The sequence below is a fragment of the Lactuca saligna genome, chromosome 6 (genome assembly GCF_052625555.1).
Source record: "Lactuca saligna cultivar CGN05327 chromosome 6, ASM5262555v1, whole genome shotgun sequence".
Classification (NCBI taxonomy): domain Eukaryota; kingdom Viridiplantae; phylum Streptophyta; class Magnoliopsida; order Asterales; family Asteraceae; genus Lactuca; species Lactuca saligna.
The window spans coordinates 165,560,817-165,576,603 of record NC_136422.1 but is presented as its reverse complement, the minus strand read 5'-3'; the positions used below and the strand labels follow the sequence as shown (position 1 = coordinate 165,576,603).

The window sequence follows — 15,787 nt, the reverse complement described above, 5'->3', positions numbered from 1 at the left end:
TAAAGTGTTACATCAATTGTTGGTTTCTCCAATGATGGTGTGAGTTTAGTACCAAAAGCCATAGGCACTTTCACTCTGGAGTCTCCCATCATTCCAAACTTGGTTATCAAAGTTTTGGTATATGCTTCCTGATTAATAAAAATGCCTTCGGGTCCCTGTCTAATGTTTAATCCAAGGAAAAATTTAATTGGACCCATTGAGCTCATCTCAAATTTAGTTTCCATCAACTTTCTGAATTCAATTGTTAAGCTAGGATTCGTGGAGCCAAAGATGATGTCATCAATGTAAATTTGGACTATCATAAGGTGGTTACCTTCTCACTTACGAAAGAGGGTTGGGTCAACCAAACCTTGTTTGAATTTAGACACTTTTAAGAAACGAGTGAGAGTTTCATACCATGCTCTGGGAGCCTGTTTAAGACCATATACAGTTTTGTCAAGAATATAACAGTGATCGGGATACTTCTCGTTCATGAAGCCCGGCGGTTGCTCAACATATACGGTTTCTTCAAGTTCACCACTAAGGAAAGCACATTTGACGTCCATTTGATAGACTTCAAAGTTCTTGTGATCAGCGTACGCAAGAAAGATACAAACAGATTCTAATCTTGCCACGGGAGCGAAGGTTTCTTTATAATCAATTCCCTCTTCCTGACAATATCCTTTGACGACCAACCTCGCTTTGTTACGAATGACATTCCCCTATTTGTCCATCTTGTTCCTGAATACCCATTTGAGACCGACAACCGAAGCATCCTTAGGAGTTGGAATAAGACGCCATACCCTGTTTTGCTCAAACTCATTTAACTCATCCTGCATGGCTTGAACCCATTCTAAATGATCAAGAGCTGAGTTGATAGTCTTTGGTTCAATTTTAGAGACGAATGAGTTGAACATGCAGAATTCTACTTTTGAAAAAAGTGCAACCTGTTTCGCTTTGATTTAAGAGCGAGTTAGCACTTTTTCTGATGATTCCCCAATAATTTGAGTTTGCGGATGATCTTTGGTCCATTCAACAAGTGGAGGAAACGTTGGACCATAAATAGGATCCAGTTCAGCATTAATTTCTTCCCCTAGTTTAGACATGATGTCATCATCACCAACATTGGTGTTCTCCCCCTCGAAGAATAAGCCATGTGCAAGACTAGCATTTGTATCTTCTAGAATTTCAGTGGAGCTTGATGAATTTGGCGATGAGTTCTCCCCCTAGAATAAAGGACCTTGATCATGAGGAGTAGAGGAACTCTCCCCTTGGACAGTAGCATGGTGACCAGAAGGTTCGGTTGCATTTGTGCCTTTGGTGTCTTTGAATTGATTTTCATCCATCTTCTTAGCAGCTTCGTCTATAACCTCTTTCAGATTATCAACTTTGTTGTCTTTCGCAGTTGATTCGGAGTCAATCGCCTTTTGAGGCTCATCAAACAAGAGCATGAGTTGGTCAAAAAGATTTGAGATAGAGATAGTAACCTGACCATTCTTAGAAAATATGTCTTGTGATGCATCTTCTGTGGGTTTCAACTTCTTAACATAACTATCGTCAAAAGTGACATAGTATGTTTCTTCAATTTTATTCGATCATTTATTGAGAACTCTATACGCCTTGGAGTTCAAGGAGTATCCTAAGAAAATTCCTTCATCGGCCTTGACATCGAACTTGTTTCGATTCTCTTTGGAGTTGAAAATGAAACATCTTGAACCGAATACATGAAAGAATTTCACGTTTGGTTTTCGATTGTTCAGGATCTCGTAAGTTGTAATTGAGAATAGTTTATTCAAGTATGATCGATTCTGAGTATAACATGCTGCCACGATTGCATCAGCCTAGAAATATAACGGAAAGGACGCGAAACATAACATGGTACGAGCAGCTTCACATAGTGACCGATTTCTCCTTTCAACAATGCCATTTTGCTGCGGAGTATAGGGAGCTGAGAAATTGTGAGTCGTCCCTTTTTCAGCAAGAAAACCTTCAAAGTATTTGCTCTTGAATTTCAGGCCATTATCACTCCTTATATTTCGAACTACCTTTCTTAGTTGTGTCTCGATTTGTTTAATGAAGAGTATGAGCTTTGGAGTAGCTTCAGACTTTTGCTTGAGAAAGCAAATCCATGTAAACCTCGAGAAACCGTCCACTATTACCAGAATGTATTTGTTTCCTCCAATGCTTTCGATGGACGAAGGACCCATAGATCAATGTGTAGTAATTCCAGTGGTTCTATCACCTTAGTATTGATAATAGAAGGATGACTCTTTCGACTTTGCTTTCCCATTTCACATGCTGCACAGAGATGTTCTATATCAAATTTTAGAACTGGTAGACCTCGAACGTGATCACCTAAGACCAACTTTTTAATGTCCTTGAAGTTCATATGAGAAAGTCTCCTATGCCATAACCAACTTTCATCGGAGTGAGCCTTCGTGAGCAAGCATACGACTAGTTTACCTCTTATAGGATTGAGGTTCAAAGGATACATTTCCCCTTTTCGCTTTGATTTCAACAGAATGTTTTTTGAGCTCTTTTCGACAATTTCTGAGACTTCATCATCGAAAGATACTTTTAATCCAGTACCAACCACCAACTGTGATACGCTGATGAGATTGTGTTGGAGCCCTTCAACATATGCAACCTTCCTTATGGAGAACTCGCCATTGGTGATCATTCTGTAGCCTTTGATAGTTCCAAAAGAGTTGTTGCCATATTTTACAATACCACCATCTTTGAGAGAACGAAACTCTCTTAGTTCCTCCTTCGCTCCTGTCATGTGATGCGAGCAGCCACTATCGATGTACCATTCTTCGTCAAACTGCTCACCATGAATAACCTGCAAAATATTAAGCAAATTTAGGAACCCAAAGTTTCTTGTGTCCTTGTGAGCCTTTTACAAGATAGGGAATAGTGAGAGAAATATCAACCATGTATGTACGTTTAATCAAAGTTGTTTCATCTTTTCTTTTAATACTGAAAACTTTAATTTTAGTTGATTTAGGAGGACTGGGGTTTTTGGCTGAGGAACTGGAATTTAGAGAATCGGATTTAGAAGAGACATTAGATTCTCGGTTTTGTTGATTAGACTTGCAAGCAGGAGGACCGAAAGTATAATTTCATTTGCCATTGGATGAGGGACCGAAACTCTCCTTTCGGTTGTTGTAGGATGAGGGGTCGAAACTCTTCTTTCGGTTTTTGTCGGATGAGGGACCGAAACTCTCCTTTCGGTTGTTGTAGGATGTAACGCCCGTAGATCCGGGCTAGTCAATTTAGAGATGATAGGCGTCAAAAATTAATTTTTGATGAAATATTATTTAGAATGAATAATATTAACTAAGTTACAATATATGTTACAAAGTTTCCGTGCATATAAATAACGCCGAAATCTGAGTTATAACGAAGAAGTTATGACATGTCGAAGTTTCGCGACAGAACCGGCACGACGTAGAATGACGTAAAAAGTGAATTTACGTTAGAGTGATCTTTAATCTTAGCAATCTAAACAAAAGTCGTAGAGTTCGTTAAACCTTGAGCGTGCATAAAAAGAACGTCCAAATCTGACTTCGTATGAGGAAGTTATGATTTTTCTAAGTTTCGACTTAGCGGTATACAGCCCAAATACTCGATTTGAGATCGAGCGGTTTTTAGCCGAAACAATCAAAACGAGAATCGAAGATCTCATTAATTGTAGTGAGACGATGAAAAGATAGGCGAAAACGGACGTCGGATAAAGAAGTTATGATTTTATAACGGAGTTTTCCTATCCCGGCCTACTAAAAATAAATAATAAAAATAAAGTCAAAATTAGCCGATGGAGTCTAAACAAAAGTTGTAGATCGTAGTCTCACCTACGCGGAGATATAAAGAACGTCGAAAACGGAGTTCGTATGAGGAAGCTATCAATTTTTTAAGTTTATTAAATATTTTCGATATTTAATTTAATTATAAATTAACCGATATTATCCATGGGGGGGGGGGGGGGTCAGCGATCTGATCTACATTACGCGCAGCGTAATGTAAAGTTACGCCCAACGTAAATGGGTTTCCAGCCCCCTATAAAAGGGTGTTGAGGGCAACCGACTTCTTTGCTCATTTCTTCCCTTTATCTCGCGTTTTTGCATCGTTTTTCGTGCAAGAATTATCCCGAAGCCCCGGTATCATTCCCGAGCCGAGAAGCAAGTCCTGAGGCCCCGAAGATCCCGAGAAGTGAAATTCCCGAGCTGAAGCTCTGCCTGCGAGGAGTCCGGTTTTTGTGAAGATCTTCCAGATCTACCGAAGAATACTACTTCTACAAGCCGTAGTGCTGTCCGATCATCTTCTGATCAAGTGAATGTGTGGTTACTTTCTTCTAACGCATAAATATTAAGTATTTGCTATGAAATATGTGCTATGTGTATAATATAAAGTTGTTTATATGTGTGGGTGTATAGTCCCTTTCATAAACACGTGTATAATACAAGTATTGTTTGAATGTATTAAGTATATGTTTGGGTGAATGTGTAGTTACTTTCTTCTAACACATTAATATGAAGTATTTGTTATAAAATACATGCTATGTGTTTATATATTGTTGTTTATTTGAGATGAGTGTGGAATGGAAGTTTTATATAGTTTTTAAATGAGTTAAACTGTATATGTATTTTATATCTACAAATATGTTGGGTAGAACATGGGTAGATGAGATAGTTGGTATGTGATAAAATGATGAGGTATGAAAGATGCGCTTAAGAATAATATTGGTAGATGCACCAAGTAGTGAATGTCGTAATCCTGGCAGATGCGCTTATAGGATAATGTCGGCAGATGCGCCAAATAGAGAATGTCATCATACTAGCAGATGCGCTTATGGGATAATCCTGGCAGATGCGCTTGTAGGATAATGTCTGCAGATGTGCCTAAAAGAGAATGTCATAAACCTGGCAGTCGCGCCTCATAGTGTATGACGTAATCCTGGCAGAGGCGCTTAAAAGATGATGTTGGTAGATGCGCCTTATGTAGCAATAGATTTTGTGCTAATTCCTTAGGTCAATCCTTAGGAATGAATGAATGACGGGTAGTTGAATTCTTAGGGTAAAATCCTAATAAATAACGAAGAGAATGATGATGGGTAATTGGGTTGATTGTTTGATTGTTTAAACATAATAATTATATTATTGTGGGTTGAAAACCCTATGTACTCACCAGGTTTCCCAAGCCTGACCCACTCAGTTTTCTTTGTATCACATGTATCGATACGAAGATATATTTCACGGAGAGATTAAAGGAGACCTAAAATCTTTAGTGTAAATAATGTAAGTTCTGTTTATGCTTATGTGTCTGTATTTGAACATGACATCCCGAGATTTTGTTATATAATGAAAATACATTTCTTTAAAGAAATGCTTTGATAATTTTTATCATATTTTGCTTTGGGAACAAATTCCGCAATTGTTTTCTTTAAAAGATTACTCTGATTTTAAAAACAAAGCATAAACAAATCGGTCTTTTCTGGCCGAGAAATTGGGGATGTCACAGTTGGTATTAGAGCATTCGTTTAAGTGAACTAGGAATTTGTAGGATTTCTAGACTTAAACTTAAAATGCTAAGTGAAATTCTAAGATGTGTGTTTGTTAGGTTTTAGGCACGAGCACTAGTTTATTTTAGGAAAGTTGTCTAAAATGCTTTTATGTGCTAAATGTTATATGTTGTCATATATGATATTATTTTGTCGGATCTATGGTCTGTTGCCGACCGGATCTGGAAACCTTATATGTATAGGATTCTAAGCGTACGTCTACGATATTAGAACTAGCATGTAAACGTTTCAGAGTGATAAGGATGATTTGAATATCTATCGTGAATAAGGATCTAATTTCACCTTATTCGGTGTATAGATCAAAAATGGTGAGAAAAAGAAGTGCAGTTGGAAATGCTGATGAAAACAGGAATCAACCACCAGTGATTGAGCAAATACCTATCATAGCAGCAACACCTGAGCCGATAACAATGGTCGGAGTACAATTGATGATTCAGACAATGTTGGATTGTCAGATGGATGAAACGAGACGTCTGCTTCAACGGAATCATGAAGAACTGTTAATTCAAGTGGAAGAGCCCGAAGTGAATGAAGGGCACTCGGAAGGTGGAAACTTCAGTGGATCTGTTGGTCAAGCCAACCCACCAATAGTTAGGCAAAACAACCAGAATGGAAGGAATGATGGAATGGGATGCAAGTATAAGGATTTTTTGACTTGCAAACCATCGACCTTCACTGGAAAGGAATATCCGATCGGAGTTATGGATTGGATATCGGAAATGGAGCTAGCCTTCATGACGTGTGGTTGCAAGGGAAAGTTACAAACCATATTTGCAGTGCGTCAGTTCAGAGGTGGCGTTGTTTGCTGGTGGAACACTCTGGGGAAGACATTCGCCCTAACGAGCCACTACAATTGTCTTGGGTAGAGTTCTTGGTGCAATTCAAGCGCAAGTTCTGCTCGGCCCAAAACCTGCTAGAGTTGGAGAACAAATTTTTGATATTGAAGAAAGACAACATGTCAGTGGATGAATACACTAATTCCTTCACAGACAAGATGGAGTTTGCTTTGCGCATCGTTCCAGGTAAGTTGACAAAAGTTGACCGGTATGCAAAGGGACTCCCATGGGAGTATGCGGTGCCAGTGCGTCAGGCACCTACTCTAGAGGCAGCTATTTAGGCTGCCAAGTCTGTTGAGAATATGATCAACGAGAGGACCACCAACAAGGTTGAAGTTGGCGAGAAGAGAAAATTGGAAGGAACTTCAGGTTCTAATGAGAAAAGAAAATTCTCGAAGCCTGGATGAGGAGGAAGAGATGAATCAAGGTGGTGCGATAAGTGCAAGAAGAAGCACTCAGGAAAATGTGGCGTGGAGGTGACATGTTTCAATTGTGGAAAGCATGGGTACTACGTTGATGAATGTATATTCAACAAAAAGGTGTGTTACGAATGTAACGAAGAGGGGCACTTCAAGCAAGACTGCCCAAGGAAAAATCAAGCAGCAAGGCTAGAGGCACCGCCAAAGCGAAAGGCCAGAGCATTTCAAATGATCCTTGATGAAACAAATGACAATGTAAGGAATCAGGAACGAGGATTTTATATCCAAATATCAAGTTATGAAGAAGCAGTGTGAATAGTAACTTATGGTATAGCCTATTAGAGGCATAGTATAGGGTGAACTTGAACTTTTGTGTAATAGTTTCAAGAAAATAATATAAACCCTAGTTTTATTATCTGGTGTGTTGAATGATTGTATGATTTTCTTGTATGATGACTTGGTCGACTGCGAGACAATACTTGGGATGAGTATGAGTAGGTGTGAAAGGTAGTAGATGCATATACTACCGGAAGCACAGGACTCGCACTTGGATCAGGGAAAGTCACAAAGTTACCAAGAAGCTAGTAATTTATTATGTTTTGTTCAAGTGTGTCATTACCTTTGTTTCGGTAGTGACTAGTAAGATGTTTCTTGTTTCGAACCTAGTGGTCATATTTAAATTTGAGTTCGACTACGATAAGTATGTTACGTAGTCTAGAGGACCAAGTTAGATGTAACATCTAACTTAAGTTAGAAGGTTGAAGTTAATGTGATTGATAGTGTCGCGCTCGTTGTTAAAAGAAGTTTGCAGGTAGAAATGTTACATGCTGAAATGTGATTATATCACATTAGAATACGAAGAAAGGTATATTCTATTCTGGAATTTAACTTTATTAAAGACCGAGTCTAAGCATCGCATCGTGCGATGAGAGGTCAATAAAGCACGACCCATCGGTTTGTTACAATAGATAAATGAAAGTAATTATCCTGAGAAGAATAAGGAGTCCACAATAAGGACTTATTTGGTAACTTGAAGGTTACGATTGAAAGTACAACATAGTACGATAAGCAGATGCAAGATTGGGCATCTTCTGCGATCAAGAAAGCCATAGAGTTAAATACTCTTTTGAGGAAACATAGAAGTTACGGTTATTACCTAGGATGAATAAATAACGTGTAAAATCATTATGCAAGTCCTATTTCGTTGATGATTCCAGGATGTAATCATCCTAAGGGGGAGATAAGCGTAACGCCCGTAGATCCGGGCTAGTCAATTTAGAGACGATAGGCGTCAAAAATGAATTTTTGATGAAAGATTATTTAGAATGAATAATCTTAACTAAGTTATAGTATATGTTACAAGGTTTCCGTGCATATAAAGAACGTCGATATCCGAGTTATAACGAAGAAGTTATGACCTGTTGAAGTTTCGCGACAGAACCGGCACAACGCAGAATGACGTAAAAAGTGAATTTACGTTAGAGTGATATTTAGTCTTACCAATCTAAACGAAAGTCGTAAAGTTCGTTAAACCTTGAGCGTGCATAAAAAGAACGTCCAAATCTGACTTCGTATGAGGAAATTATGATTTTTCTAAATTTCGACTTAGCGGTATACAGCCCAAATACTCGATTTGAGATCGAGCGGTTTTTAGCCGAAACAATCAAAACGAGAATCAAAGATCTCATTAATTGTAGTGAGACGATGAAAAGATAGGCGAAAACGGACGTCAGATAAAGAAGTTATGATTTTATAACGGAGTTTTCCTGTCCCGGCCTACTAAAAATAAATAATAAAAATAAAGTCAAAATTAGTCGATGGAGTCTAAACAAAAGTTGTAGAGCGTAGTCTCACCTACATGGGGATATAAAGAACATCGAAAACGGAGTTCGTATGAGGAAGATATCAATTTTTGAAGTTTATTAAATATTTTCGATATTTAATTTAATTATAAATTAACCGATATTATCCATGGGGGGAGTCAGCGATCTGATCTACATTACGCGCAGCGTAATGTAAAGTTACGCCCAACATAAATGGGTTTCCAGCCCCCTATAAAAGGGTGTTGAGGGCAACCGACTTCTTTGCTCATTTCTTCCCTTTATCTCGCGTTTTTGCATCGTTTTTCGTGCAAGAATTGTCCCGAAGCCCCGGTATCATTCCCGAGCCGAGAAGCAAGTCCCGAGGCCCCGAAGATCCCGAGAAGTGAAATTCCCGAGCCGAAGCTCTGCCTGCGAGGAGTCCGGTTTTTGTGAAGATCTTCCAGATCTACCGAAGAATACTACTTCTACAAGTCGTAGTGCTGTCCGATCATCTTCTGATCAAGTGAGTGTGTGGTTACTTTCTTCTAACGTATAAATATTAAGTATTTGCTATGAAATATGTGCTATGTGTATAATATAAAGTTGTTTATATGTGTGGGTGTATAGTCCCTTTCATAAACACGTGTATAATACAAGTATTGTTTGAATGTATTAAGTATATGTTTGGGTGAATGTGTAGTTACTTTCTTCTAACACATTAATATGAAGTATTTGTTATAAAATACGTGCTATGTGTTTATATATTGTTGTTTATTTGAGATGAGTGTGGAATGGAAGTTTTATATAGTTTTTAAATGAGTTAAACTGTATATGTATTTTATATCTACAAATATGTTGGGTAGAACATGGGTAGATGAGATAGTTGGTATGTGATAAAATGATGAGGTATGAAAGATGCGCTTAAGAATAATATTGGTAGATGCACCAAGTAGTGAATTTCGTAATCCTGGCAGATGCGATTATAGGATAATGTCGGCAGATGCGCCAAATAGAGAATGTCATAATACTAGTAGATGCGCTTATGGGATAATCCTAGCAGATGCGCTTATAGGATAATGTCTGCAGATGTGCCTAAAAGAAAATGTCATAAACCTGACAGTCGCGCCTCATAGTGTATGACGTAATCTTGGCAGAGGCGCTTAAAAGATGATGTTGGTAGATGCGCCTTATGTAGCAATAGGTTTTGTGCTAATTCCTTAGGTCAATCCTTAGGAATGAATGAATGACGGGTAGTTGAATTCTTAGGGTAAAATCCTAAGAAATAAAGAAGATAATGGTGATGGGTAATTAGGTTGATTGTTTGATTGTTTAAACATAATAATTATATTATTGTGGGTTGAAAACCCTATGTACTCACCACGTTTCCCAAGCCTGACCCACTCAGTTTTCTTTGTATCACAGGTATCGATACGAAGATATATTTCACGGAGAGATTAAAGGAGATGTAAAATCTTTAGTGTAAATAATGTAAGTTCGGTTTATGCTTATGTGTCTATATCGGAACATGACATCCCGAGATTTTGTTATATAATGAAAATACATTTCTTTAAAGAAATGTTTTGATAATTTGTATCATATTTTTTTTTGGGAACAAATTCCGCAATTGTTTTCTTTAAAAGATTACTCTGATTTAAAAACAAAACATAAACAAATCGGTAGTTTCTGGCCGAGAAATTGGGGATGTCACATAGGATGAGGGACCGAAACTCTCCTTTCAGTTGTTGTTAGATGATGGACCGAAATCACCCTTTTGGTTCCTGTTGGTTGAAGGACCGAAACCATCCTTTCGGTTCCTATCGGTTGAAGGACCGAACCCATCCTTTCGGTTCCTTGATTCTTCTTGTGATTTTTGCTTCCTTTCAATCCTTACAAAATTAGGATTTTGAGAATTCCAAAACTGTTTTCTTTCTGAGAGATTCTTCTTATATCTCAGATTTCTTTGATGCTTACGATCAGCCACCTGTTTTGGATTTCTGTGAATGTTGGCCTTTCGTTTTGAAGAATGTGCACAGCATGCGCTTTTTGCTGAAGAAGTATCACTTGTGGTTTGCGTAGGTTCGTCCAAAGGAGTTTTAGTTTCGCTTGTGCTCGGCACCTCATACTTTGTAGCCTCATTTAGTGGTTCAGGTATGTATATACCTTTTACCCTCCATGAGGTTTTCTGAGAAATACCCTTCGTCTCATCTTCGTTGTCTATTGGGGCCGACCAGAAAAATTCATCACATGCACCAGCATTATCTTCTTTTACCATAGCAGTTAACTCTGCAGTTTGTTGTGGAGTGATTCCTGGAACTGTGTAGACTTGGTTTGGAGTGGTTTGAACCTTTTGGTACACAACAGCTTTACCTTTGAGAACTTTGGACTTGTCAGTAGAGGAACGAGCGAACTCAATAGAGTTTTCAGAATTTAGGTTCTTATGGGACTTGGGTTCGTTTTTGGCTAATTCAGAATAGTCTACCAAATCTTCTATAGAAATTTCACTCATGTCATCATCCTCATTAAGTTCAAATGTATTTTCAACATCAATTTTGTTTTCTGAACTTAAATTGGCATTCAAGGAGTCAAATTTTTGTATAGTTTCGGCTCTCAATTTCAATCTATCATTTTCATTACAGATTTTTGAGCATGTCCTTGTGGTCCTTGGACTTTATGTAGGATTCAATTTTGTCCAGACCTATTTTGTATGCAGGGGACACTTCATCAGAAGATACAACACTTTCACAGTTGTAGGCTTCATCATCAATTTCATCCTACTTTAATTCAAGGAAAGGCAAAATCATACGATGTATCTTCTTCCCTATTTCACAATCAAGATGCAACTGGGTGATGTTAAAATAGAATCACTTAGCAATTAAACAAAAAACATTTCTCTGTTTAAGAATTTTAAGATTGTCTCTCTGCAAATAAATAGAATCATCTTTAGATCTAATTAACTCCTTTTCCTTCTGCTCGATCCACATTCTTCGTTCCTCACTCTTTAAAGAAATCTTGTTGATTTGATCAGTTAGGTTAGAGTTTGTGACACGGGTTTGGGTGAGACTGCTACTTATGCTAGAGAATTTTGACTTTAAATTATTTAATTCCTTTTTCATAATTATTAGTAGGTATTTTTAGAGAGGCAAGAATGTCTTGTACCTTTTTGATCAACTCATCACATTCATTGATCTGAGCATTAACAGGCTTGGCTGTAAAACATCTGTCCTCTCGCTCTCTTTCTTCATCAACTCCCCCATCAGTTGTGTATCCTCTCATTTGGGACACACCCTCGGTCACCACAAAACATCTTCCCGTTGCCTGTTCTGCTTTTTCCAGCATAGCTTTTCCGTGAGTAGGCTTCCTTACTTCGTCATCCTCAGAATCTGTAGACCAGACCTCCACACTGCCGAATTCATCACAGTTATTTGTACCCTGCACAATCAAAGCATTCATGGTAGAGTTATTAACAGCAAACTTTCTTTTCTTTATTTTCTCCAATCTTCTTAGGAGGCTCGCTTCTTCATCTTCTTCGTTTGTCTTTTCTTCTTTCTTTCTCAACATACAATCTTTAGCAAAATGATTTTTGCCTCCACAGTAATGACAGTCAAATCCCGAGTCTCCTCCAACTTTAGCTTCCTTCTTTAACTCTTCAGACTTTGACCCCATCTTCGGTTCCTCCTTGATCCTTTCGGCGCTATAACCTCCCTGCCAGTTTCGGTTCTTGTTGATTGGGAATTTCTTCTTGATGAATTTTCTGGGATTTGACACCATCATGGTGTATTCTTTGCCGGTTAGATCAAAGTCAGCAAGATCTAATTCCTCTTCTTCTTCAACCGAACTCTTTCCTTTGGAAACAAGAGCTAAAGAACCCAAACCCGAGACCACATTCGTTTCCTTTGATAAAGAATTCTCATGGGATTTTAAAATACCCACCAGTTTTGCCAGAGAGTAAGACTTGAACTATTCATGAGCCTTTACTGTTGACACAACAACCATCCATTCAGATCTAAGGCCGTTCATGAAAGTGACCTTTTGTTCAATAACCTTTCTTTCAATTCCATGCTTTATCATCTTACTCAAAAGATTATTGAAGCGATTGAAAGTTTGAACAATTTTTTCTTCAGGCTTCTGCTTAAAGTCCCCAAACTCAGATAACAAGAGAGTTTGGATAGAGTGTTCCAGATCTTCATCTATGGAATATAATTCCTTCAATCTATCCCAAATCTCCTTAGCTATAGCACAAGAACTAACCAAATGAAACGTATCCGATTGTAGAGCAAACCTTATCATCCGTAGAGCTTTGATGTTGCACTGAAACTTCTCTTTTTCATCCCGAGGAATGTCTTTAACGTCATTAACAAGCTGATTGTATTCTTTCTGTGTTTTAACAATCTTTGGCGTGCTTGAGTGAGCGAATGGGCCTGAAGTGATTGCTTCCCAAATTAGATATCCATTGTCCTCCGATCCAATCACGTAGTCTTCAAAGTGATGCATCCAAACTTCATAGTCTTACGTATATAGGATTGGTATTCTTGTTGTAGATCCTATGCTGTTGGAAATATTGATCGGATTGGTTTGTGAATCGTCCATGGACTTGTAAATACTTTTGATCGATAACCTGTAAAATATCAGACTTGTAATATTTCATTAGGGTTGGATTAACAGTTAATGAGATACGTCAATAAAGAGTGACGACTCAATAAATATCAATCAATGCGGAATTAAAACCCTATGAACTCCTTCGACAGAAGGGGTGTGTATGGATTACACAGTCTCCTGCTCTGATACCAATTGATGAGTTCAAAAACTCTTAGATCGATTAGATCTTTCACAAGTACGATAAAAGTAATCAAAAAGTTTAAGATCAATATGAGAAAGAATACAAAACAGAATCAAACTTATGCTTATGACTCAAAACAAAGTCACGCCTTAGCAGATCTCGATGAAGAACTTCTTCTATAGAGGCGAGCTAGGGTTTACAATTGATATAAAATAAAACAATGAAATCGATAATCTCTAAGTCTGCATGCATGCAGCTTATATACTAAACCCTAATACAAAATAATGCATGGCTGGACAGGCCCAATACCGGCATTCAAACTAGGCTATGGACCGAAGCCATGACGCAACCCAATAGACTCAACACATCTTAGCCACACCCGTTGAACCCACCTCCCGAGTAACCTCCTCCCACTAATTTTGTGATCGATCCCTCAACATACAAGATGTGAACCCCACCTTTGACACCTCAGGGCAAAAGCTCGTGCGTTGGATATTTTCCATGTCTGCCAGCCAGCGTTGACTAGTGATGGGATTCCTAACCCCAAAGAACTCAGGCTCACCGCACGCCTTAAACTCCCGGAATAAGGGAGCTCGGGCCCGAACCTGGCCTGCAACAATCTCATTTCAGAAAGACCTGAGCCGCTCCTCCATGATCTTCATGATCTCCATGATGCCCTCCTTGACAGTACCAAAGATCACCAAGGTAGCGTCAAGAATACCACGAGTAACCACAACCGCAATAAAATCGTGCAACCTTTATCAATGGGCTCTGCACTAGAGCCTGAACCTGATCCTGATCCTGAACTCGAACCTCGCATGATCATCACCATCCTCAACTAAAAATATTACAAATAAATATGATAAGGAATTCAAAAGGGATTCCTCCTTACCAGACTCCTAAGAGCTATCAGGTATGTCATTGATTCGGCTACATGTCCTATGCTTTCAGTAGTATGGGCCCAATACTACCTTCCACATCTACATGTAACTTCCCTAAGGCCAAACCTGATATCCCTAATTCATCCAACCACAAATCATTACCTATAAATATAACACTAACTCAGATCCTAGACTATTCTAGGATTTTTAAATCCTCATCAAACCAGAAACTCAAATCAATCATAGCAGGTTGCCCTATGCATGCAAGTTATACACAAAGAGAATCACATAGATTGTTAAATAAAGCTTCTAACCTAAGCCACAACCAGACAAGGAACAAGAATAAGGCAGATTCCCTCATTTTAGGGCTATGCAATCCTAAGCATGTACCACTTTGAAAGCATAGACTTAGCAAACAACCAATTCAACATCAATTTCCATATATACTATAGCATGGCTAAAACATTGGGAACACTTACTTGATCTCGACTGATTACGTGCATTGCACTCTCTCCCTTTTTCTTACAAAAATCATTTTCAGGAAAATTTTAACTTTTGGTTTCATTTTAAAAAACCAACTTTTACCATTTCCTCGGTTTGAGTTCTGACACACCTAAGAGTGTGCCCGAATCTCTCAAACCAAGACTCTGATACCAACTTGTAACAGCCCAAATTTTAAATAAAATTTTAACTTTTATAATCATAAATCCCAACCATAATTGGTTACAAAAATCCCATGAAATGACCATAGTGTTTTGAAAGATCAGAGTATCAAAACTAAATGCGAAAATACTGGAGAATACACGCCACACCATCAAGTCGGGCCCTTGTCCTTAGAACTAAAAGTACCTAAAACATCCAACAAAATTGTAAGCACACGCTTAGTGAGTTTTCCAAATGATACGGAACATATAATCACATAATGCCATGCACATATACATATAAGTTTGCAATGGAATCCCTCCATGGTCTTCATTTGGAATGTTATGGGTTACCCCCATGGTCTTGTATCCCTGAGCCATGGGCTGCTCCCATGGTCTTGCCAGGTGACATGGGCTCCTCCCATGGTCTTCACATAAGTCCACACATAAATTTAATAGAAAACCATTACACATTCCATTACTAATCATCTCATATCAATTTATGGGCGGACCTTAGTGCCTTCGACCCATGAGTGTAGTGAGAAGACTCACCTCAGTTTGCTTAACACAGAAGTTGCTCGCCTAATAGTTTGAAACCACACACTGAACAATGATACAATTAACCCTAAATTAGGATTATAACACAACCTAATCAAAGAGTCTAAACATCTAAACCTAAGTCCTTCCATAATTGAAACGACCCAAAAATACGACCCAAAAATTTTTGTTTTTAATATAATCAAAACTGTAATCAGAGTATCATATAATAAAACCATGCGTAATGTATTCCAAAACATAATAAAATACTGTGCGGAAAACTGTATCATACTACACCAACTCAAACAACTAGATCAATCCCAGGCTAAAGCTG

At 38.2% G+C, this 15,787-nt stretch overlaps 1 protein-coding gene across 1 annotated transcript; it reads right to left on the bottom strand.

The window, feature by feature from the left end:
• Window positions 1–317: 317 nt before the first annotated feature.
• On the bottom strand, window positions 318–2,761 carry LOC145003095 (uncharacterized). The gene is made up of 4 exons (XM_078962243.1): window positions 2,443–2,761; window positions 1,220–1,558; window positions 783–904; window positions 318–701 (listed from the first exon to the last, which is right to left on the bottom strand). The coding sequence occupies exons 1-4, from the start codon at window positions 2,759–2,761 to the stop codon at window positions 318–320; spliced, it is 1,164 nt and encodes a 387-aa protein (XP_078818369.1).
• Window positions 2,762–15,787: the final 13,026 nt, after the last annotated feature.